Raw genomic sequence first — 22,874 nt, 5'->3', positions numbered from 1 at the left:
ATTCTGTAATTTAAAATAATGCGTTTTTAAAAAAACTATTTACACACATTTTTTTAATTAAAATCCAAGTAAAAATTTGTCAGGTTAAAAATACAATACGATTTGTGTATAATAAGCATTTAATCATTAGTTTTTTGGCAGGAATACAAATATATAGAAATTAAGAACATTTACATTTATGTAGTACAAAAATAAAATATATTATTATTATAATAGTTAAGTAAGTATATAAAAAACTTATGTTAAGCATATTAAATATAATTCATGCTATAATATTTCATGTAAATGGTAAATGCCTAAGTGTAAATTATCAATTTTAAAATTTAAGTTGTCCTAAATGTGATCATTTAATGTATTATTAAAAAAAAAAATTATATTCAATACTTAATAAGAGAATACAAAAATAAATATATTAAATACACTGTAATTTTTATTTTATTATTTCAGTCCCTTCAATTACAATATTTTTATTAAAATATTTTATACATGGTTATACTTAATTTATATTAATAGTGATTTCACACTTGCAGTGTATACAAAAATATAACATATAATGTGTATTTTGTGATGTATATAATGTATATATATATATATATATATTATATACACATTATATTTGATCAAAATCAATGAATATATTAAAGAAGATCATACAATATATAATTTTATGGATATTATTATTAATACAATTTTCAAGATCAAATTTTTTTTACTAATATTAAACTTAATAATAACCTGTATAATACTTACAACTAAAATAATTAATACAATAACATATTTATATGAGTAAATCTCCTTGTTTAAATGAATTGTACAAGTCAAATAATAAATAAATAATTATATAATACAGTTATAAACATTACAATTGTTTTATTTTAATCAAAGATTGTGTTTCAAAATAAGAATATTCTACAAATAATTACATTGTGAATTGGTTAAATTATATACATCTTGGAAAAATATAATTTATCTTGTCATAACAAATGTACTACTTACTTAATAATATTGAATATTATTATTTTTAGTTAATATTAATAATAAATAGAAACTAAAAATTGTCATATTATGAGCAATTAAAGTTACTTTGGAATGATTCAGTATCATGATAATCATGTGTTAGTCTAAAATCTTAAAATATATAGGACTAGTTCAAAACTTTAGAACAATAATATAAATTAGAAAATTATATGCTTTGTATAAAGACATTTAAATCTGAGCATTAACTTTGCTAAATTAATAAGCTGTGTTACAAGTAAAAGGTATTAATCAAGTTTTATTGTCCATAAACTAAAGAGTTACGTTTACTAGACATCCAACGCATAAATATACAAAATATAAGTATCATTGTTATTGTCAACATTAATAGAAGACTAGCAATAATTGATAATTCAAGAAAACCCAAACTTGAGTTGGGAGGTGCACCAATTCCAACCAAAAAGGTCCTGAAATGAATAATGTTTGGTTAGTAAACATTTTGTAAAAAAATAAAAATTTGTAACTTACCAATAAGTATAATTAGATTTTGCATAAAATTCATCATTCGGTTGTCCAAAAGACACATTAAATGATTTTAAAAGAAATTGAGAGCTGTTGCCAAATAAGGAGTTTCCATACATATTAAATAAAGGGGTGTTAATCCAGTCATTTTCATAGTGATAATCGTGAATGTCATACTGAATTGTTGAAGAAGAATTCAATGCATGTGTATTTTCTGCTTTATACACAACTGGTTTCCAACTAAGAAAACCACCTCCTTCCACATCCCCTTTTGCATTCAACAAATAATTCTAAAATATTCACAAAATATTAGTACATTATAGGAGGATAAGTTAATATTTGACATGATGTTATTCATATAAACACACATAATAATATAAATTGACTATAACATTTACCATCTATATTTAATACAAAATGCTGAGTATGTAATTATAGAAGTGCATAAACAAATCTATAGTATGAAGGTTCCCCCAAGTTTTTTTTTTAAATGTTATTTGTGACCTTATTTGGAAACCTCGCAGAAAAATGATTTCATCAGAATGGTTTTCCCTGCCAGTGTGGCAAAAACTAAATTGGACTACTGCATGAGGTGTTCCTGAATCGCCTCATTACACATTGGGGTGATGTGAATTGGCCAGTAGGGACATGTGATCTCACTCTGTGATTTTTTTGATTTAGGGATTTGTCAAATCTCAGATTTACAAAATAAAACCAAAAACCATAAGTGATTTGAAAGTAGAAATTTGATGTGTCATTACAAATATTACAAACATTATTACAGTTTGTCAACAAGCTATGTGGGAGGACATTTGAATGATATTTTTTATGTTTTTGAAAAATAAAATGTTTTTATTTTAGCTAATTTAAAAAAGTGATCTTTTTGGGACACCCTATATTTTTGACGAACAAGAAATTTAAATGAAATAAGGTTGCTTATTGACTGTTATTGTTTATCAAACATAACTATTAACTAATATAATACAATTCTAACAAATTGATTAAAGAATATTAATAAAAATCAACATATATTTAGACATTTGGAATATGAAAATGAAAATATATAATTGTAAATAATGTTATATAATATTTATTTATTTTTTCTAAAAATTGACATTCATTGATTTGTCAAAACATGTATTGATAATAAATAAAAATTATAACCACTATGAAATTTTATGATAAGAAGTTTTTGTTCGAGGTTACTTGAACAGTCATATGTAGCAGTCACTTATTGTTTTTATAAAATAGATTGTAATATATTTTACAAAATTAATAAATAAATAAGAATATATAAGAAACATAAATTTAGTACTTTAAATTTAATTTGGTATGAAAGAGTATTAAGGTGCTAAATACCAATTCATATTAAATATCTATAACTGAACTTATGGTAGTAGATATTTTTACTTATCATTAAGAATTAATTAACTTTAATCTAATAAGGTAATTTATAAAAACCACAATTATTCTATTATACTAAGTATAAATTACATAAAGACCATATTATTTTATTCACTCTGTATACATAATATGGTACATAGTAGTATAAAAAATTAATGACCCAGATGGTTGATTAATCATAATGACTGTTGAAGGTGTTACGCAATTGTAAAGCAAATGAGGCAATACTTATTAACATAAATGATACAGCACACACTACATTAATGATACTTAATAGATTTTACTAACAATTAAGAAGTAAAGTAAAAGTTTATTGAGCTAGTAATGACAAATCATTAATGAATAGTTACATACAGATTAATATTTAATTTAAAATAAGTTATAAAAGAAAGTTTTTTTATAAATTTATAGCGTTTTGGAAAATATTATGTTCTCTTTATGGTCAAATGTGAATAAAAAAAACTGCACAACCACTGGAAGTTCAAAATAATTATGATATCAATATAATTTTATGTAACATGTCATATAACGTTATTTTACTTTTCATGTTTGAACACAAAGGGGATATCAATTATTTTCCAAAACATATTTTTTTTTTTTTTAACTTCTTTTTGTTAATTTATAACAATACAATTTACTAAACTTTTTATTTTAATACTTTTTAGCATGAAATTTGGTTTCTAAAGATTTTAACAGAAAAAAAAATAAAAACTATTAAAACCAAATGTTTTAAATAGTTATAACAGAAACAAAATATTATTTTTTATAATGAAACCAAATTATACTGATTCAATATAACTTAACAGTAAACTTCAATCAATATATCATAATTATAACAGCCATACAAATTTAGATTTTTTTTTGTTAATTATTAGTTAATAGTTTAAAAAACAACAAGTTTTTAGGTAAGAAATTAAAGAATGCATTTTTAAAAATGGTTATATAATAAATGTTTTACTATTTCTTAATTTTGTGTTTATACTTCAAAAATGAATTGTTATAAAAATTATTATTCCATTAGTAGAATAAGAATTAACTATATATACATATAATATATAGCTCAAATGATTAATATTTGATAATAAATAGATAAGTACATTTATAAACTTACCAAAAATGTGCCACCAGATAGTTTATCATCTGAAAATGTATTGCTTGATAATTCTTCAGTTTTATTGAAGGGGAAAGAGCTAAAAGTAAGTAACTCAATTGCAAAACGTGACTTGGTAAAATTTGTATTCAAGTTATTAAGTGTAAGTGTTAATTCGCCAGATTCTGGAGTATGAACAAGATGTGGCAACTTAGATCCAATATCTTTTTTCCCATATACTTTTAACTACAAATAAATAAAATGGTTATATTTTAACAGCTATATTAACCAAATTTATATATTATAATATTATAAATAAATAAGGTGAGGTATAGGTAGTTATATTACAGTATTTAAAATATTCAAGAATAAAAAAAAAATGAAATAAATTAATAAATGATAATACTAGATACTGTACAGTTACAATCATTATAACAAAAAATACATTTGATACAATATTAAAAATAACTATAAATAAGGACCAAATAAAATAAAAGTTATTATTAATACACTACTGCAGAGAATACCAAATATCAAAATGGAACATTGGTTGCATATTATACTGAATAATGCCAATTTGTTATTAAAAACATTACATTATAATCAGTAATAAAATTTAAGTAAATATTTTTTAAAAAATTTTAAAACCCCGTTTTTAATGTCATAATAAGTCTAAACAAATATGATCCACTGAAAGTATTAATAGAATATAATCTAGGTATATTTAATTTAGTATTGTACTTAAAATTTTAGATTATTTTTTAAAAATTGAATTATTAATTTTGAATAAGTGTTTAAATAATAAACGAAGTGAGTATTATCATTTAGACAAACTAATGAAATATTAATATTCAATGGATATGTAGGTGGTACATCTATGAATCACCATGGCGAAATATATATATTTTTTAAAATAATAATTGTTTAATAATAAATTTGAGTACATTTGTTTTATTTTAATGTTTAGTATACTAAAATTAAAAACATCTTGACGGTTTGTGCTATTAAATTTTAAAATTAATATGTAGCCAATTGACAATTGTCTTATTATTCATAAATTTGTTTTATCTATAAACAAGCTCAAGGCTAACTTCATGATTTCTTACCGTAACAGATACAATACCAGTTTTATTAATGCCTGGTGCTCTATATGAATTAGAAGTTAGAAGAATCTCTACAGATTCATTATTATTGTTTATTGATTGAGTTGTATTCCAATGAAACTTCTTAAAATCCATTTTTATAAAATTTTGCCCATTTTTTATATTTGCCGTGTCGTTTACATCATTGAACTCGTATAACTAAAATTAAAATGTAGTATTAAGTTATGAAATATATAAATGTTCATAATTTATATACTAAAAACAATTAAACATTAATAGGTAAATTAATAATTTTAGAGACTTTGCTTTTGCTAAGAATAATATATTCAAAATGACTTATATTTGTATTATTTAATATGCAACATACCTATTGATGAGTATTAAGAAAGACTTAAAAACAATAGATATCTTTGTGGTTTTAAAAATATAAATTTAATGCTGTTAAATATTTAAGTTAGATTACAGGCTTACATTATTGAAGACTGATGCAAACGTATAATGCGGGGACTCGGTAAATTTGATATTGTTTTCCCGATCTGCGGTATAATTCACTTGAATAACAGCATCTCTATTTGTTACTACAATGACCAACGATGGTTTAAAGGTGGCATCAAGTACAAAATGAACAGTGTCGTTTTCACCATCAGCCCGTATGTATGTAAGTTTTGAAAATTTAGAACAATGATCCTCCAAAACACATCCTGGATTCCATTCAACGTGTAACTATTCAAACGAAAAAATTGTATGGTAATAATATAATATAATGGTTGTCACAATATTACAAGATCCGAAAATAACAGTTAAAAATTAAATTACCTTTCTATCAGCAGCCACAATCGTAGTGAATACCGTCAAAACGAACACAATGCTATTAAGAGCATTCATTTTTTTGCATTAACAAAGTGCACAGTACACTTACGTAAAATAAATGAACAAAACACACTAATGCGATTTCTGAACAAATTTAAAATTGTGTTTTACACTTTTACGGTAAATTCAAAACTTGTTTGGTAAGAAACGAAACGAAATACTAATGAAAACAAATAAAATAAAAAAAAGCGATAACTCGGCCTGTTGGCTATTGTACCTATTGTTCTATTAATAATAATTGTATTATGTTTACTCATTCAATTGGAATTGTAACCGTCATTGGACAGCCGAATGCCGATAATGAAAGACGCATTCAGGCATCTCGGGTTCGAACAAAAGTGTTACGGTTGTTGCGTGAGCGTGACCGCCAGCTGCAGGCTTCGACTACAAACATGCAGATACAATATTATTATTATTGTTGTTATTATCAAATATTCCGATTTAACATGTATAAAATTGTAAATACTCCCATTCCCCCACAGACAACAGACCGTTTAGACAATATTATTAATTTACACATGGCCACACTGTCTAATGTTTAATGTTATTGTTTTGCTTTATTATCAAACGACGTTGATAATCCCCGGTTATTCCGTAATTTCAAATTTCAAAAAACGTGATTACTATTTTAAAGGTATCACTAAATAGTAAATACCAATCTCGTCGTTGTATAGTAACTGGTAGTTATTACTTATTTGTGACTATAGTTCGGACTACTAGTTATGAGTTATGATTAGTGTATATTGAATCAACTTAAGGGATTCCGTGGATTATTATATTATTACTGTGGACGCTGCTTTTTAATTTATATTTGAATGTATAACAGTAAACACCCGTAGGCCATTTGCGATTGTCCATATTTGTTTCCGATTATTTCGAATGCTTTAAATCTGGATGAATATAACACAATGTTAGCCGCCACCAATCCACAAGTAAGTTATTCCTAATTATTTACGTATCTTGGAATACAATAACTTTAATTTTAGGTGTTCATACCTTTTGGGCGGCAACATGTAAAAAATAGATTCATTGGTGAAGTGAACACTCCATCAGTTGGATATTATGATCGACCAGAACTCCATGCTGATGAATTTTTATCAAAAACAATAATTGATCTGTCTTTGAATCCATCTAATAATACACCTGTACGTATTTTTATTATTGTATACATAGTGTATAAAGTGTATTTACCGAGGATGTCCTGCCAAATAAATATAAGTGTGGGGCAGTAGACCTTTTGAAGGTTGACTGATTGCAGACCACTTATGGAAATTTATGATAACTATAGTAGGGATAAGTGTTCTAGCTTGAGCTGGTCTCCAGACTGACAGGATTTTGTTAATCGCAGAATCACAGAACTTAAAGTTACACCTCTCTATCTACTACCACATTATTGTACTTGTATTATTTTATTTTGGACTTTGTCAAATTTCAATAATCACTTAGAAAATATTTACTGAACTATTTTGGAATTATTCAAATTCCATTAGAATTTGTAACACAATTAACAGTGAACAGAGTTTAAGGAAGAGTAAATCTGCTATTAAATAGACAATTCCGTGCAAGATCAACTAGTATTGTATAATTACAACAAAAAAAATACCCATCAAGATATTATATTACATTTAAATTAACAAGTAAAGAAAAAACATAAGAAATATTTAATGGTAAAATATCAACAGTCAGTAAATCAGTAAGCAAGGAAGATAGATTAACAAGACAATGTTCTATCATTTTTGCTGATGTCTTTATTCGTTTACTATTTTTTAAGACAACAAGAAACTAGCCCCCTTAGTATAATCTAATATTTTGGCTAATAATAATGTGGACTTTTGAAAATAGTATTTATAATTATTAACTAATTTATTTTAATGATTGTTTGATTTCTCATACTTTATGATATGAAGTAAATACTATATACATTTTTACTATGGATTTAATGTTTTATTTTAGCCACAAGAAAACTTTATTTTGAGAGAAAAAGATGGAGCTGAAGAAGAATTATATGTTTCTGGTAAAATAGTAGTGCATAGCCGAGGAAATGCTTGTAAATCTGCTGCTGATAAAGAAGACTATACTCCAAGCTGTAGAACATTAATTTGTACTTATACGATGGAAACTAATGTTACTCATGCTTTATGGAGTAAATTCAATATTTCACCAGAAGTCAATGATAGTGAAATAAAACCTGAAGGTATATTTTCTTACTTATAAAAGCTATGAAGTAGTCTGGGTTATTTTTGTTACTTTTTCACAAAAAAACAGTAATCAAATAGATGTTAATGGTAAAAGTAGAAGACTAAACATTAATTAAAAGCAAATGTGAAAGAAGGTTAACTCTAAAAGTACTATATAGATTATACATTATTAGTTTAGCCTTATATTTCTAATATTCAACCACATTTCTTATAACCTAAATATTGTTTATATTGTTAATTAAGTTTAAATTTATGTTTAATAGTTGTTTATATTATTTTCTAGAAAAAATAGTTCCATGCATATGTATAGTTGATGCGAAAAAAATAAGTTTATATTCTGAAGGAGGAGATGTTTGGCATACACCATTATATTTTAAGGTACACTATCGAAATGAGTAGTTTAATAATTATCAAAAGGGTTTGGATTTGTATATATTTGCATAATTTGTATTACATATTAAGAGAACATGAGATATGTTTTATGAAGGTGTAATTAATAATATAAATTATTTTGGAGCATATTATAAAATTTAAAGTTAAATTTATTTTTTTTATGCCAGTATTGAACTATTTTTTAATTAAAGTAAAACTTGTTTAATTACAATGAAATTAAAAGAAAGATTAATATAGATTGCCAATTATTATAAAAATTGAACTGATCAATTTAAAATCTATACTCTATCTAATAAGAGAATACATTGAATCTGCATATTTCCAAGCAACATCATTAGTGGCAATTTTTAAAAAAGTTTTCTGGGGGATTCTTTGATATTCTCTTATAATATATTAAAAAATATATAAATTTATGTATGGAAAGTGTATATCCACATAAAAAAATTGTAACAGCTAGTCAAAACCACTGTAAAACTGTCACTAGACATCATTTCATCAAGATTTAGTTCTATACTCCGTTTCAAAAAGAGATTATTTTGGTGGCCAACCAGTTTTTGTTTGGTACTGCGAATCTGCTACATGTCAGCTATGGATTTCACTGCAAAGTGAGGAAAAAAGTTACAGCCGCTGTCAGTTGCGATGTGCAGAACTAGTATAATCTCATTTGAAATAGAGTATATTATGGCAGGGCAGTGTTTCACTACTTGGGAGGTTGCGATCACCATAACTAGGGGTCACGTAAGTCAAAAATAATAAAACACCAACTTAATAAATGAACCTTTTTATTTAAAATTTTTATAGAATAAACAATAATACTTATACCTGTAACAAGTTTAAATTAGGTACTACATATGGTATTTATTAATTGTTATTCAAAATGGTATATTTTGTTTGGTTATTTGGTTAATGATATGATATTTTTACAGTACAAATTTGTAATTAATTTAAATAAGAGAAGTGATTGGCCATATTGTATACCTATTTTGGGGGGTCGTGACACTAAAAAGGTTAAGAAACAGTGTGGTAGGGTGTTGTGTGGGGATGTGTAGAAGAACTATCTCTTGTTGGATTATAATAAAATTTAAAAAAATTAAAGCTATGGTTTTGTAAACATATTTAATGCATAAATGAATATAATAGTTTTAAGATCATTTTTGTTTATTTTTCTAGTGCTTATAAATCCAAGCCCTGATTATTACAAATCAATAAATATTAAAATTTGAATTATTTTTTTCAGGTAACATCTGTTTGGAATACAAGTTTTGGCATATTAATTGAAAGAGATTTAGGTCAAGTTCCTATTGATATGACAGGAAAATCTTTACCATTACCAACCATTTACTCATTGAGTCAACCTTTAAAAGAAGTTTTGCCTTTATTCTTACTTAAACAAGGTATTTAATTATATTAGGATCATCTTTATCAGTTATTACTTGTACAGTTGTACCTTTTATCGTAAAAATATTTTCTATATGTTTAATACAGTGTGTAAATTAACATAATTATTAACTGTATTCTATGAGGAAGAAAATTTAATTATATCAATTTAATTTTGTAGGAAGTGTATTGCAGTATGCCAGAGATTGTTTAACTACTATAGTTTTCACAAGTATTGAGTTTAATATATGTTTGATGTATGACATGTTAAATGGTCTACACAGTGTATGGAAGATCAGAAAGCCAACAACTGAAGTAAACTATTATATTTTTTAAAGTTGCATTTTAATTTTTTTTATTCTTGATTTATAGGAATGTAATATTATGTGTGGTCAAGATTCTATCTATTCTACAACAACAAATCCATCATATATTCCTAGTAACAGTAATCAAATTAATGCCATGTCAAGCTCATTAGTAGCTGGTTCAGGGTTTTTAACTGACAGGCAAGTACAGGGTGAATCTTTTAACTGTAAACAATTAACACTCATTATTTTTTAAATGCATTATTGTTTTACAAAATGTTTTTTGTGAATTTAAATTATATATAATAACTTTTTTAAAAAAATCACCACGCTATTTGTATTCTTTGTACAGCTATATGCAATATAACCAATTTTTATTTAATTAAACTAATCTTACATTATTAGCTTTAATATTATAGTAAGTTTGCTTATTAAACTCAGTTAATACTATTTTTTGTGTTAATTGAATTTATATTTATATTTAAATGTATTTATTATAATATGAGCATTATTAATCAATAACTAATCATTAATATTATGTGTACTCATTAAAATTTAAGAATCTTAAAAAATACTAATTTACAAACACAGATAATATTCTTAAATTTAAGTTTGACAATAGATCAGTTTTCTTCTTCTAGCTTTTACAGTTCTTGAAACACATTATGCTGCCTCTTTTATTCCGTTTCTTCTAACTCTGTCTTTGAAGTCTTCTATTTTTTTTCCTTGTGATATTTATGAGAATCTATTCTTTGGATCTTTTTCTGTTCGGTAACTCAGAAAAAATTGTAATTATTATATCTCTTGTTATCTCTGCATATAACCAGCTCATTCTAATCTTTTACTTTTCAAATTTGATTTAATTGTGCATATTATGGTTTTGGCTATTTTACTAGAAATTTTATTTTTTCTTGATTGATTCTTAATCCTAGAATTACCAGATAATATTTTTTTTAACTCGAGACATTTTGAATGGATTAATATTATATATATATATATATTGATTATAAAAGAAAAAATGTATATATGTTAATTATAAATAATAAAATAATATTTACTTTTTTTTATCATTTTATTTATATGTATTTTGAATAAATTATGTATACAAGCGATATAATAATTTAAATAATAATAATAATTCATATGCTTAGTCTTCAGAACTTTCAGAGTCCAGGGTTTCTTCTGTTGATTTTACTACATAGTTGACATGAACTTATTTCCCAAAATTTGGTCGTAGAATACTTGACAAGATTTATTATTATTGAAGCACGTTTTTATAATAAGAGTAGCTTCTACCATTTTAATATCAAGTTTGTTCTTGAATTTGTCCATATGATATTCATCTATGAAAAAACCACGTTCCATAGCTGCATTTGAACCCGGTAGAACAAAACTAAATTCAACAACTTTTAATAGCTCAAAAAATGCATGACTGTTATTGGTGAATATTTTTAAAATGTATATCCATTTTTTTTCTATTTTGTGACAATGCCCATCATCATTTTGTTGATGAAAAAAATTTTGAATTATTCAAAAAACATTTCATCATCAAAATAAACATTATTTGACATTATAGTTTTTATAAAGAGTACTGATTTCTTGACATTTTTCCAATTTACTATTGTCTTAGGGGCTAATGTTTGTTATCCATTAGACCATATAAAGTCTAAAAATAAAATACTTTTTATTATTGTACGTTTAATCTTGCATTTTTTAATGTGTAGGAAACACTTTCTCGAGACACCAGGACACTTGGTTAAAAACCACAAGTGTCCTGGCCATACTGGGACGTATAGCAACCATACTTGTCTTAATCTTATCAATTTGACTACTTTTATTAGTTCATCAGTTTTTATTTCTATTTAATTCATGGAACTTCCTATTCTGATAGTGTATGCCAACAAAGTATTCTGATCAAAGATTTCTGTGTTTTGTCTCAAGGTGAGAGATTTAATAGTCAAGTTGACACTAATATTAAAGCTAACCTCATAAGATTAATGGTTCTATTTAATTCAACTTTATAGAATTATGCATAAGTCTGAGGAAGAAAAAAAATAAGTTGACATTCTTTTTAAATGTTTTCTAAAAGTGTATATGATTATTTTTTTTTAGATTATCATTAAATCATCCAGTCAACTCAAGTCCATTCACTTTCAATAATAGACGGAGTACGCCTAATATAATGTCACCATTTAATACTCTAAGTCCTATGACTGGAATAAGGTTTAATATTAATGTTTTATTTAACACATAAACAAATAGTTGGTATATTTTAAAATACAACTTATCAATTTTAGTCATTACAACTCCTCTGTTTGGAATAGTCCATCAAATACTTCAAAAAGGCGTTCAAATGCTACTATTACAAATCAAACATACAATACTCCAACATCAATGTCTCGTATTGTTAATGCTAGGCTGGGTCATGGAAGCATGTATGGCGATAATAACTCTAAACCTGTTAGCCCAGATATTTGTTTAGAATACATGTGGACAGAAAATCAAAATACTAAAGGGTATATACTTTTAAATATTTTTAAATTGCTTTTCTCATTGAAATCAAGAAAATGTAACTACCTTCAATCTTTCATATTCAACAGTGACGGATAGGGATAGTTTATGTCATTGGAAGTTGCTATCAAGAGTTTATAAATAAATGATGTGAATATGCAAAGTTAGGGTATCAAAGCCTCCATATCAAATTGCCTACTTTGAGAACTCGTATAGGCCTATTCGTCACTATATTCCACAAATATTGATTAAAATTTATAATTTATTTACATTTTGTATTTGTGTTAAGGAATCAAGATTTATGTGCTTCAACAAAAGTATTTATTGCTTCAAATTTTGTTGGAGACCGTCATTTATGTTATCTTTTACCTAAAAAAAACCAATTAATATGTGTTGAATTGGAACATTCAGAAACAAATATGAGTGATATTACTTTAGGAAACGTCACTGTTCTTTTAGCAAAAGATGCAGCATATTTACCAGTAATTATTAACCACCAGTTATAAACAAAAAATTAACATAAATCTTTTATTAGATACTATTATAATTTGTATTAGTTAATTAATTTAATATTTAATAAATAATATGAAAAAAATACTTAATAAATTCAATTATCTTGAGATAGTTTTAGATTATAATATAGATAATTGGAGGTTGAACATATCATCAGCAACCCGAGTAAATAATAGGAATTACTATATTAACTTAATTTTTTTATTAAAATTAGACAACATTGTTTGTTTAAAATTAATATTTTTTCTACTTTTGATTTATCTATACAATCTGTGACATTATAAAAACAATAAGTATAATTTATAAATGTGAAATCTCTAACAATTGACAAAACAATTTAATATAGTAATTCAAAAAAAATTTGTATTCAAATTAAGCGTTTAGAGCAGAGGTTCCCAAACTGTGGGTCGTGAAACAATTTTATTTTATACATTATATTATTGGTGGGTCGCTTTATATTTTTATAGCAAAAAAAAAATGTTATATATTTTTTATTGTAAACAACTAATTCACTAAAAAAAAGGTCATTCGTTGATATTGCGGATCACCAAATTTTAAAAAATCCCCAAATTGGGTCGTACAAAATATATTTGGGAACCTTTGGTTTAGAGTATTATTACAATACTATGTAATATGTATGTGCTATTTTTAATTAATTTTAATAATAAATATTAGTTACAAAAATAATAGCTATTTATATTATTTATAAGTATTTTTATTAAACCTGCACTTATAATTTTTAAATTAATTATTATTATTTCTTAATAATTGACGAATAATGTTCATTTTTATATTTTAGTCAAAAAATTTAACTGTGATAATGGATTGTCAAAACAGTATTTCATTATATTCTGGAGTATTAATTATTGGTTCTATCCAATTAGGGAGTATGTCTTCAGTATTTGATGAAAATACATCTTATTTTACAGCAACAAATAAATCAACTATTGGAAGTCCGTTGATAAAGTAATGTATTATTTTATTTAAATTATTATTATTTTTAATCTTGTTTAATGTTAATCCAATTATTTTTATTATAGTCGTAAAAGCTTATTATCATCTACAAGAAATGAAGATATTCAAATAAATGAAAATGTTAACAGTATTTTATCATCTTCTGAATATGACTCGCAACTTGTTGCACATTTTGAAACACCATACTCTGAATCATCAATAAATTATTATACATCGAAAGTAGAATTAAAGTACTTAAGAGATCCTATATCTTCTCGTGTTACTTTAGTAAATATTTTTAACTTTTTTTTTTTATTTAACTGCTTAAGTTAATTTAATAATGATAGTAATAATATTATTCGTTATGTATAGGTTCATGAAGATGGAAGTATGATTAGAGTTGATTTTCCTGTTATTAGTTCCTCCCCATTAGGTTAGTAGTTACTAAAATATATAATTATAAATGTTAACTTCTGTACGTTATTTTAGTTACTAAATGTTTGAACACATTAAAAAATGTTCTTAAAAAGTCAACTGTAATGGAACTTATGGCAAAATGGTATACAGTTAGAAATGCTCCAGGCACACAAAATATATCTGGTGAAGAGGAATGGAAATTATTTATCCAGATGTTACTTAGACTCATAGGATATAATTTGGAATCGTTGCCATTAACACAAGATTCTCTAAATACATATAATGATACTCCAGCTAAATCAAAAAAACAGAGGGTTTTGGATGTGGGTAGTGACGAAGACTATACATTTATGTTAAAATCATCATTTAACAGTCTCCGGGGCAATAATGTAGCAGCCTCTCTTGGATTGAAAAATAAACTAAAGATTTATAATCAAAGTTTTCATCAACATTCAAACTTAAAAAATAATATTGATACAAATGCAATACTATTTCCTTATATCTATGATGTTTTGTTTTCTTTACATCTAGTCTATGAAGTATGTATTTTTTAATGAACTAAATTAATTTATGTTTATTGTTTTGTTTTGTTTTTTTTTTTTTCAAGGACTTAAAACTTAATACAATGAAAAATAATTTGTTACCAATGATTGTACAATTGTTATATCAATTAGCAACTGATTTGAAATTAGACGAATATGTTTATCATTATTGGAAAGATTATCCTAATTGTTGTTACAGAAATTATTTATCATTAGGAGTAAGTTGTTACCAATTACTTATAAATTTAAAATTATAATATGGAAAATGCATGTACAATTTATTTGGATATTTAAATATTTGATTATGTATTTAAATTTTAGTTGAGTCAAATAAGTGAAGAAAATCTGAAAACCCTTAGTATTCCATCATATTTTGAATCTAGTCCACCTAACATTTTCAGATTGTGTTTCTTGCTAATGAAATATTATGAAGCTAATCCTTATCCTTGTATAGAAAATGTAAATAGAAGGACCAAGAATATAGTTCAGGTAAAACACATTGAATCAAAATTATTTATTTTAATATGATACACTTAATAATTATGTGTACAGATTTGTTTTATACTTTTGACATCACATATACATGGGTTGTCTCCTTCCTAAAAAATTAATCAAGTTTGAATTCACCAGTACAAATTTTCTGTTGTAATGTTATATTTTAGTTATTAATATTTTGAAATTCCAATATTGTATATACTCATAATAATAATTGTAATACATAATAATTGAATTATAACAAATAACTTATAATCATACTCAAATAACATTCTTACCTTTAAGTTTGATAATATGTTAATCTGTCCTAATATTAAAACTAACATTGCAAAATTGGTACTGTTGAATACAAATTTTTATGTTGTACAGGCATAAATAATTTAAAAGTGTCTATGATAATTTGAAAATTTTAATGTGGTTTTTTAATTATTTAACTCTTAATATTATTTTTAAACATTGATTCGGGTTATTTAAAAAAATGATATAATTTGAAATATTAAATCTTGATTGATATTAAAATATTTATAGAATTTACTGTGTTTAAAATTTAAATTTTAAATATTTATATTTATTTTTTATATTTACAGATCTATGGTTTATTGTGTTTAAAAAAGAAAGCTCACATAAAAGCATTGGTAAAAACAATAAATCCTGCAGGAGTAAAATTAAATAAAAATGAAACCATTTCATTAGAGACTGTGAATTTGAAAAGCAAAGTGTCAAAATATCATCACGCTACGTTTTTTATGTCAAAAATAGGTAAAATCGCCAAAAATAAATATCAATTTAAGTTAAATTGTATTATATTTATAGGAATCACACAACAAACTTTATTAACTTACCCGCCTGGAGTTGCAATATTGCTATGTGATGTTATTGATAAATGTAGAGAAAATCCACCTACAAATTGGCCAAAATCAACGTATGAATTAATTATGAGAGAAGATTTAGCATCACAGACATTAAATACATTTTATAATAATAGCAATAAAAAAAATAATTTTACAAATACAGATAAATCTAACAATTGGAATGACGTGAGTGAAACAGATAATGGTATTATAAAAGATGGCATGGAAAATATGGATGATGAGGTATACATTTTAGATTTGTATTTTAGTTCATCTTATTTAAACAAAAAGTTATAATTATATTATTATTTATTATAGGTTATGAAATTATTGTGGAGTCAGGATCATCGTATTACAGATGTGAGAAATTTCTTACAATCTTGTCATCCAGTGACCATTGGAATTAAGCAACCACCAGAAGCTAGTGATCACGACTTTGTTGAAGAACAAGAAAAATATTTATATTCAATTTGTTCAAGAACAATGGCTCTACCAGTTGGCAGGTAAAATTTTGAATAAAAAGATGCCATAATTGGTTTCTATAAGTAATATAAATCTTTTAATAGTTAGAAAATGATGTACCTAAACTCAATTTACGAATGAGAATTTCTTAAAACTTAAAGCCAATAATTTATTAAACTATTTTTTAATAATTAGAGGAATGTTTACTATGAGATCAATTCAACCTGTTATAACTGAACCACTTCCATTACCAAAACTTTGTTTGTCTGGCAAAACTCCACGTGGTGCTGCAGTTGAACTTACCCACATAGATATTGTTCCTCATATGAATCTTTGGCCATTATTCCATAATGGAGTAGCTGCTGGATTACGAATAATGCCTACAGCTGATAATATTGATTCCACTTGGATTCTATACAATAAACCAAGAGTATGATTATATATGATATGATATTTAGTACTATTTTTTTTATACATTTATTGTTTGCATATATATATAGAGTACTCCCGAAGGATTACCAGAACACGCTGGATTTCTTATGGCATTAGGATTAAATCGACATATTACTAACTTAGCTACAATGAATACTTATGAATATCTATGTAGATCTCATGAAATGACCAGTATTGCTATACTTATTGGATTAGCAGCAGCTAAAAGAGGTATATTTCCTTTATTATCATACATATATACCTACTATTTATTAATTTTATTATTTATTAGGTACTATGGATACAGAAATAACACGAATGTTATGTATCTTTATTGAATCTTTATTACCTCCAACTACAATTGAATTAGATATGAGTCAAAACTTGCAAATAGCAGCATTATTAAGTATTGGTCTTCTGTATCAAAAAACTGCTCATAGACACATAGCAGAAGCACTGTTATCTGAAATAGGCCGGCCACCTGGTCCGGAAATGGATAATAGTGTTGATAGGGAATCTTATTCATTAGCAGCAAGTCTTGGTCTTGGTTTAGTTGTATTAGGCAAAGGTTCAGATGTTGTTGGCCTTAGTGATTTATCAATTGCAGATACTTTGCATTACTACATGGTTGGAGGACATAAAAAACCACTTACAGGTAAATAAAGAATTTAATGATTAAATAAATTGTTTATTTATAATATTATACTTAAATATTCAATTTTACTATACACCAGGGATGGTCAATATAAATGTGTCCACAGGCCACATAAATAATTAAATTAAAATGTTATCAAAAAAATTAATATTCATAATTATAAGTAAAATAATAGTAATATAGTGTATAAATTATAAAATCATTTTGATTTTATAAATGAGACACAAGCCACCCATGCTACATAATATTATATATGTGCTTGATATTTAATAACTATTTTTCATTTGAAAAACTTTAATAAGTAATAAGATTTTATTTCTTAAAGTTTTTACTTAATTAGATTAATATAATATACTATAATTGCCATTGATATCAGATAGATTAGTGTATTGTGAATAAGTAAAACTTGGGATTCTCCGTATTTTGATGTCATGTATACTAAAGCATAATGGAGTAAATATAGCTCAGCCGAAACATACACTGCTACTAGTTTGAGCTATAGTTATGGATGAAATGTGTCACAGTGCTAAGTCAATCTATCTGATATCAACTGTATTTTTCTATCTCAAATAATGTTTTTAATTATTATTAAGGAGCCCAGAAAGATAAGTACATTAATCCAAGTTATCAAATTCGCGAAGGAGAAATGGTAAATGTAGATGTTACTTCAAGAGGTGCAACTTTAGCCTTAGGAATGATGTATTTTAAAACAGGAAACCAGTAAGCTATTTAAGATTATGTGAAAATAAACTTTTATAATTAAAAATTATATTTTATAGAGCTGTAGCAAATTGGATGAGCATACCTGATTCACCATACCTACTAGATTTTATTAATCCTGAATTTATATTACTTAAAATGTTGGCTAGAGGCTTAATTATGTGGGATTATATATTACCCACCAAAAGTTGGATAGAACAGTTTGTTCCTCAATCTATTCAACGCTACTGCTTAGTAAAACCTAAACCAGGAATGGCTAATCCTGATTTAGAAACCATTAAGTATGTTATTAATAAATTATCACAAAAATCAATAATATTATTTGGAATTAAAAATTTATTTTTAGTCAAACATACTGTAATATTGTAGCTGGCTGTTGTATGGCAATGGGTTTACGTTTTGCTGGGTCTGCTAATGAAGAAGCTTTCGATACTCTTTTATCTTATTGTCAAATGTTTATATCGTTATGTAGTAAATCAGTTGCTGAACTATGTGGGAAATCAACAATTGAAATTTGTATAAATGTTACTCTTATATCATTATCTATGGTAAGTTATTTCTACTTATTTTCTTATGTAACCTAACAAAACTGAATGTCGGTATAGCTATTTTTTGAGTAAATCTCTAGAACAGAATCCTTATAAATATGAAATTAAATTCAATTCAAAAACTATTTTTTTGATATTTTATAAATAATTCTAGATGAAATTACTCTGAAAATTTTAGATGTGCATTTATGTTATTAGAAATTGAAGTTTAATGTTAAATTTTTAATGAAAAATAAATTCAATTTTTTTTAAAAAATTGTCTTAGAATTTAAATTTTAAATTGATATTTAAAATATTATATGAAACTACAAATCATACAATTGATGTTTCAACTATCTTATTCATTTAATGTTGCCAATCACCACTACACATCTCATTTCAGATAACTATTTGTTATTGTGCATGTGTCATCCCAATAGGTTATTTTTGAAATTATTATTTTATAGTACTATTTCCCTGATTAGTTTTGCTTCATATGTGTGTTTAGTAATTGTGTATTTCTCATAACTAGGCCCGAGATTTTAATGCACTATAAAAATGCATTTTAATTATATTTATAATATAATATTTTTATAGTATTTGTTACTTGTTTAGTTCTAGACATACTAATTGGTTACTAATTCAATAATACTTATTGAGGCCTAGCTATAATAAAATTGTTATCGACGTTAACTTGTCATGCTATATAATTTAATATTCGTACTATTGACAGTTTGCTGAAAGTTGCTTGTTAATCGCAACAATTTTCTTTCATTTTATGAATAAATTGTGAAAAATGCTCTAAAAACTAAGAAAATGCACTAAAATCGTTTTAAAAAAAAAAATGCACTTTAGGTTAATCTTGTCAAAATATGCAATAAAAATTACTTTCAAATAATCAGTATCACCCAAAACACTTTTTATACTTACGGACCAACGTTTCAAAACACCATAAAAAAGGATGCCTTTGCATCAAAATCTCAGCCTTACTCTTAACTATAAAATAATTGGATGAAAATTTAGAACATAGTAATTAACAATTGTGGTTACCTCCATTGTATATGATTGAAGGTTTGAAAAACTAACATTGTTTTTGAATATTATAACTAATTATAGATCATATCTTATATTAGATATTAAAACAATAACTTTCTCGTTCCACTCAGATTATAAAAATGCTTGTTAAAATAATCTTAATTTATTATTTATTTTACTTAAGGTAATGGCAGGTACTGGTGATTTAGAAGTTTTGCGGATTTGTAGATATTTAAGATCAAGAGTGAGTGTGTCACCCCATAGTGTTATTACCTATGGATCTCATTTGGCTACACATATGGCACTAGGCTTATTATTTTTAGGTGGTGGAAGATATACTCTTTCAACTACTCCAGAAGCTGTAGCTGCACTTGTTATAGCATTTTATCCACAATTTCCTACACATAGTAATGACAACAGGTAAGAATTAAAATTAAAAATTAAATTTTACATATGATCAAATTGGTTTTTATCTATTATTTCAGATATCATTTACAAGCTTTTAGACATCTTTATATTTTAGCTACTGAACCTAGAATAGTATTACCAAGAGATATTGATTCGGGAGATTTGTGTTATGTTCATTTAAAAGTTATTTTTCTTGACACTGAATATTACAAAAATGAATATTATACTATCAGAGCTCCGTGTTTATTGCCACAATTATCATTATTAAAAGAAGTACATGTTGAAGATGATAGATATTGGTCAATAGTGTTTGAACGTGATAGAAATTGGGATAAGCTTGAGTAAGAAAATGTTAAAAAAGATTTATATAACTTATAACGGTGGTCTACGTACCTATTTGTTTTTACTATTTTTTTCAATTATTTTAACCAACAATTGACATTAAAGTAGAAATTTGAACAATATTTGCCTTTACATTTTAAATCAATTTAAATATATTTAGTACACTTCATTATTTTATTAATTAAATAAAAAGTTGTATTTTATAACAATTATTATTTATCATATATTATTGTGCTTAAAAATATAAATTATAACAATTTAAATTAATTTATTATAGACATATGTTAAGCAATGTCAGTTGTTTAAATGTTAAGCACAAAGCTGGACATTTATCATATGCAGAAGATCCAAATGGTTACAAATCTCTCATAGCACAAAATCTAAGTTCAAATAATTTTAATTCTTGGATAATTTCTGTAAGTTATGATTGCTAATTTTTAACTTCTTGATTTTTTTAAGTTTGTAATTTGAATTTAAAATATTTTCAGCCTGAAATTATATATGGGTTCTCATCTGATCCAAAAATTGTTCAAATGGTTCGTTACTTTTTAAATTTAACAGGGGAAAAAGTTGATGATCCTCATCAAATAACCGTGACTCGGCAATATGCTCAAATATTATTTAATTCAATAGTGCATGATAAAGTATTTTTATTACCTCTTTGGATGCCAATTATGAAGGTATGTTGTTCTACTATTGTACTAATTGAATTAAATAAATCTATTAATTATTTAATTTTAGACCTTAAGTAATTTACCTCAACCACCTAGTAGTTTTTATTGTTGGCAATTAAAATTATTTATTGAGTCTGCTAGTACAATTGTTTGTTCCAAAGAAAAATTAAATGATAGATCAAAATTAATTCCAATATTATTTGCCTCGTCAATTGAAATGACATGTGATGCTATGATTCAAAGTTGGGAAGGAGGTAAAAATAATTAATTATTTTATTAAGAAATAAAAGTTACTAACTATGTTTTATGAATTTGGTTGTAAAGAAGGGATTTCAGTTAAACTATGTTGGGACTCTACAGATATTCAAAACTCTAAAACTGAGTTGATTAAAAGTGCATATTCTACATTATTGGATATTCCACATAAATGCAAAATACCTGAATTTGGTAAGATTTTAATATTATTTTGGTATAATATTGTAGCTAATTAAATTAAATTAACTTAAATTTTATGTAATATATTTTTCACAAATTTAAAATTTTTTAAAAACTGCATATTCAATGTTTACACATCATTTTTTTTTTTTTAATTAATTAATTATTAATGTTAAAATTTTTTATAAGTTGAATAGATTAGCAAAAGAATCCCCTTTTTTATATTGATTTATACTTATCTAAGTTTTAAATATTTAAATTTACTTAACTGCTCCTTCAAAATTTATTTTTAAAATTTCCAAATAATCCAAAAATTGTTCAATTTAGAAGTATAAAACTCAAAATATTATATAATATAGATTGTCAAAAAAATGAAAGTTTTACATTGCAAGAATCACACAATGTATTTGATATATTTTTTTTTATTGATTATTAACTAACATTCATTTTTTTCAGCATTTGCAGACCCACATTTGTTGTATGAATATACCAAGGGGCTTTATTTATCATGGGAAACAATTAGTAAAATATGTTCATAATTTTAATTTAATTTTTATCTATAGGTAATAGTTGTACAAAATATTGTATATTTAAATACCTAAATAATTTGTGTTTTTATTTTTCTATATATTATATTTTAAACATTTATAAAAATAATATACAT

General features: G+C 25.0%; 2 protein-coding genes across 2 annotated transcripts; one reads left to right on the top strand and one right to left on the bottom strand.

The window, feature by feature from the left end:
* Positions 1–570: 570 nt before the first annotated feature.
* On the bottom strand, positions 571–6,343 carry LOC114130354 (glycosylated lysosomal membrane protein B-like). The gene is made up of 6 exons (XM_027995318.2): positions 5,911–6,343; positions 5,566–5,817; positions 5,098–5,292; positions 4,013–4,237; positions 1,504–1,787; positions 571–1,442 (listed from the first exon to the last, which is right to left on the bottom strand). The coding sequence occupies exons 1-6, from the start codon at positions 5,977–5,979 to the stop codon at positions 1,274–1,276; spliced, it is 1,194 nt and encodes a 397-aa protein (XP_027851119.2). The 5' UTR covers positions 5,980–6,343; the 3' UTR covers positions 571–1,273.
* Positions 6,344–6,545: 202 nt separating this feature from the next.
* LOC114130346 (anaphase-promoting complex subunit 1) lies at positions 6,546–22,816 on the top strand. The gene is made up of 32 exons (XM_027995304.2): positions 6,546–6,896; positions 6,951–7,109; positions 7,918–8,158; positions 8,446–8,540; positions 9,793–9,949; positions 10,114–10,247; positions 10,305–10,438; positions 12,350–12,460; positions 12,535–12,753; positions 13,038–13,230; positions 14,061–14,227; positions 14,302–14,503; positions 14,588–14,648; positions 14,705–15,171; positions 15,240–15,392; positions 15,496–15,663; positions 16,257–16,428; positions 16,483–16,763; positions 16,839–17,023; positions 17,178–17,412; positions 17,483–17,645; positions 17,707–18,069; positions 18,663–18,789; positions 18,849–19,070; positions 19,136–19,337; positions 20,536–20,771; positions 20,837–21,100; positions 21,379–21,517; positions 21,590–21,781; positions 21,843–22,029; positions 22,100–22,222; positions 22,667–22,816. The coding sequence occupies exons 1-32, from the start codon at positions 6,873–6,875 to the stop codon at positions 22,747–22,749; spliced, it is 5,859 nt and encodes a 1,952-aa protein (XP_027851105.2). The 5' UTR covers positions 6,546–6,872; the 3' UTR covers positions 22,750–22,816.
* The last annotated feature ends 58 nt before the right edge of the window (positions 22,817–22,874 follow it).

This window comes from Aphis gossypii, chromosome 2, assembly GCF_020184175.1.
Source record: "Aphis gossypii isolate Hap1 chromosome 2, ASM2018417v2, whole genome shotgun sequence".
NCBI lineage: Eukaryota > Metazoa > Arthropoda > Insecta > Hemiptera > Aphididae > Aphis > Aphis gossypii.
This window is presented reverse-complemented; position numbering and strand designations above follow the sequence as displayed.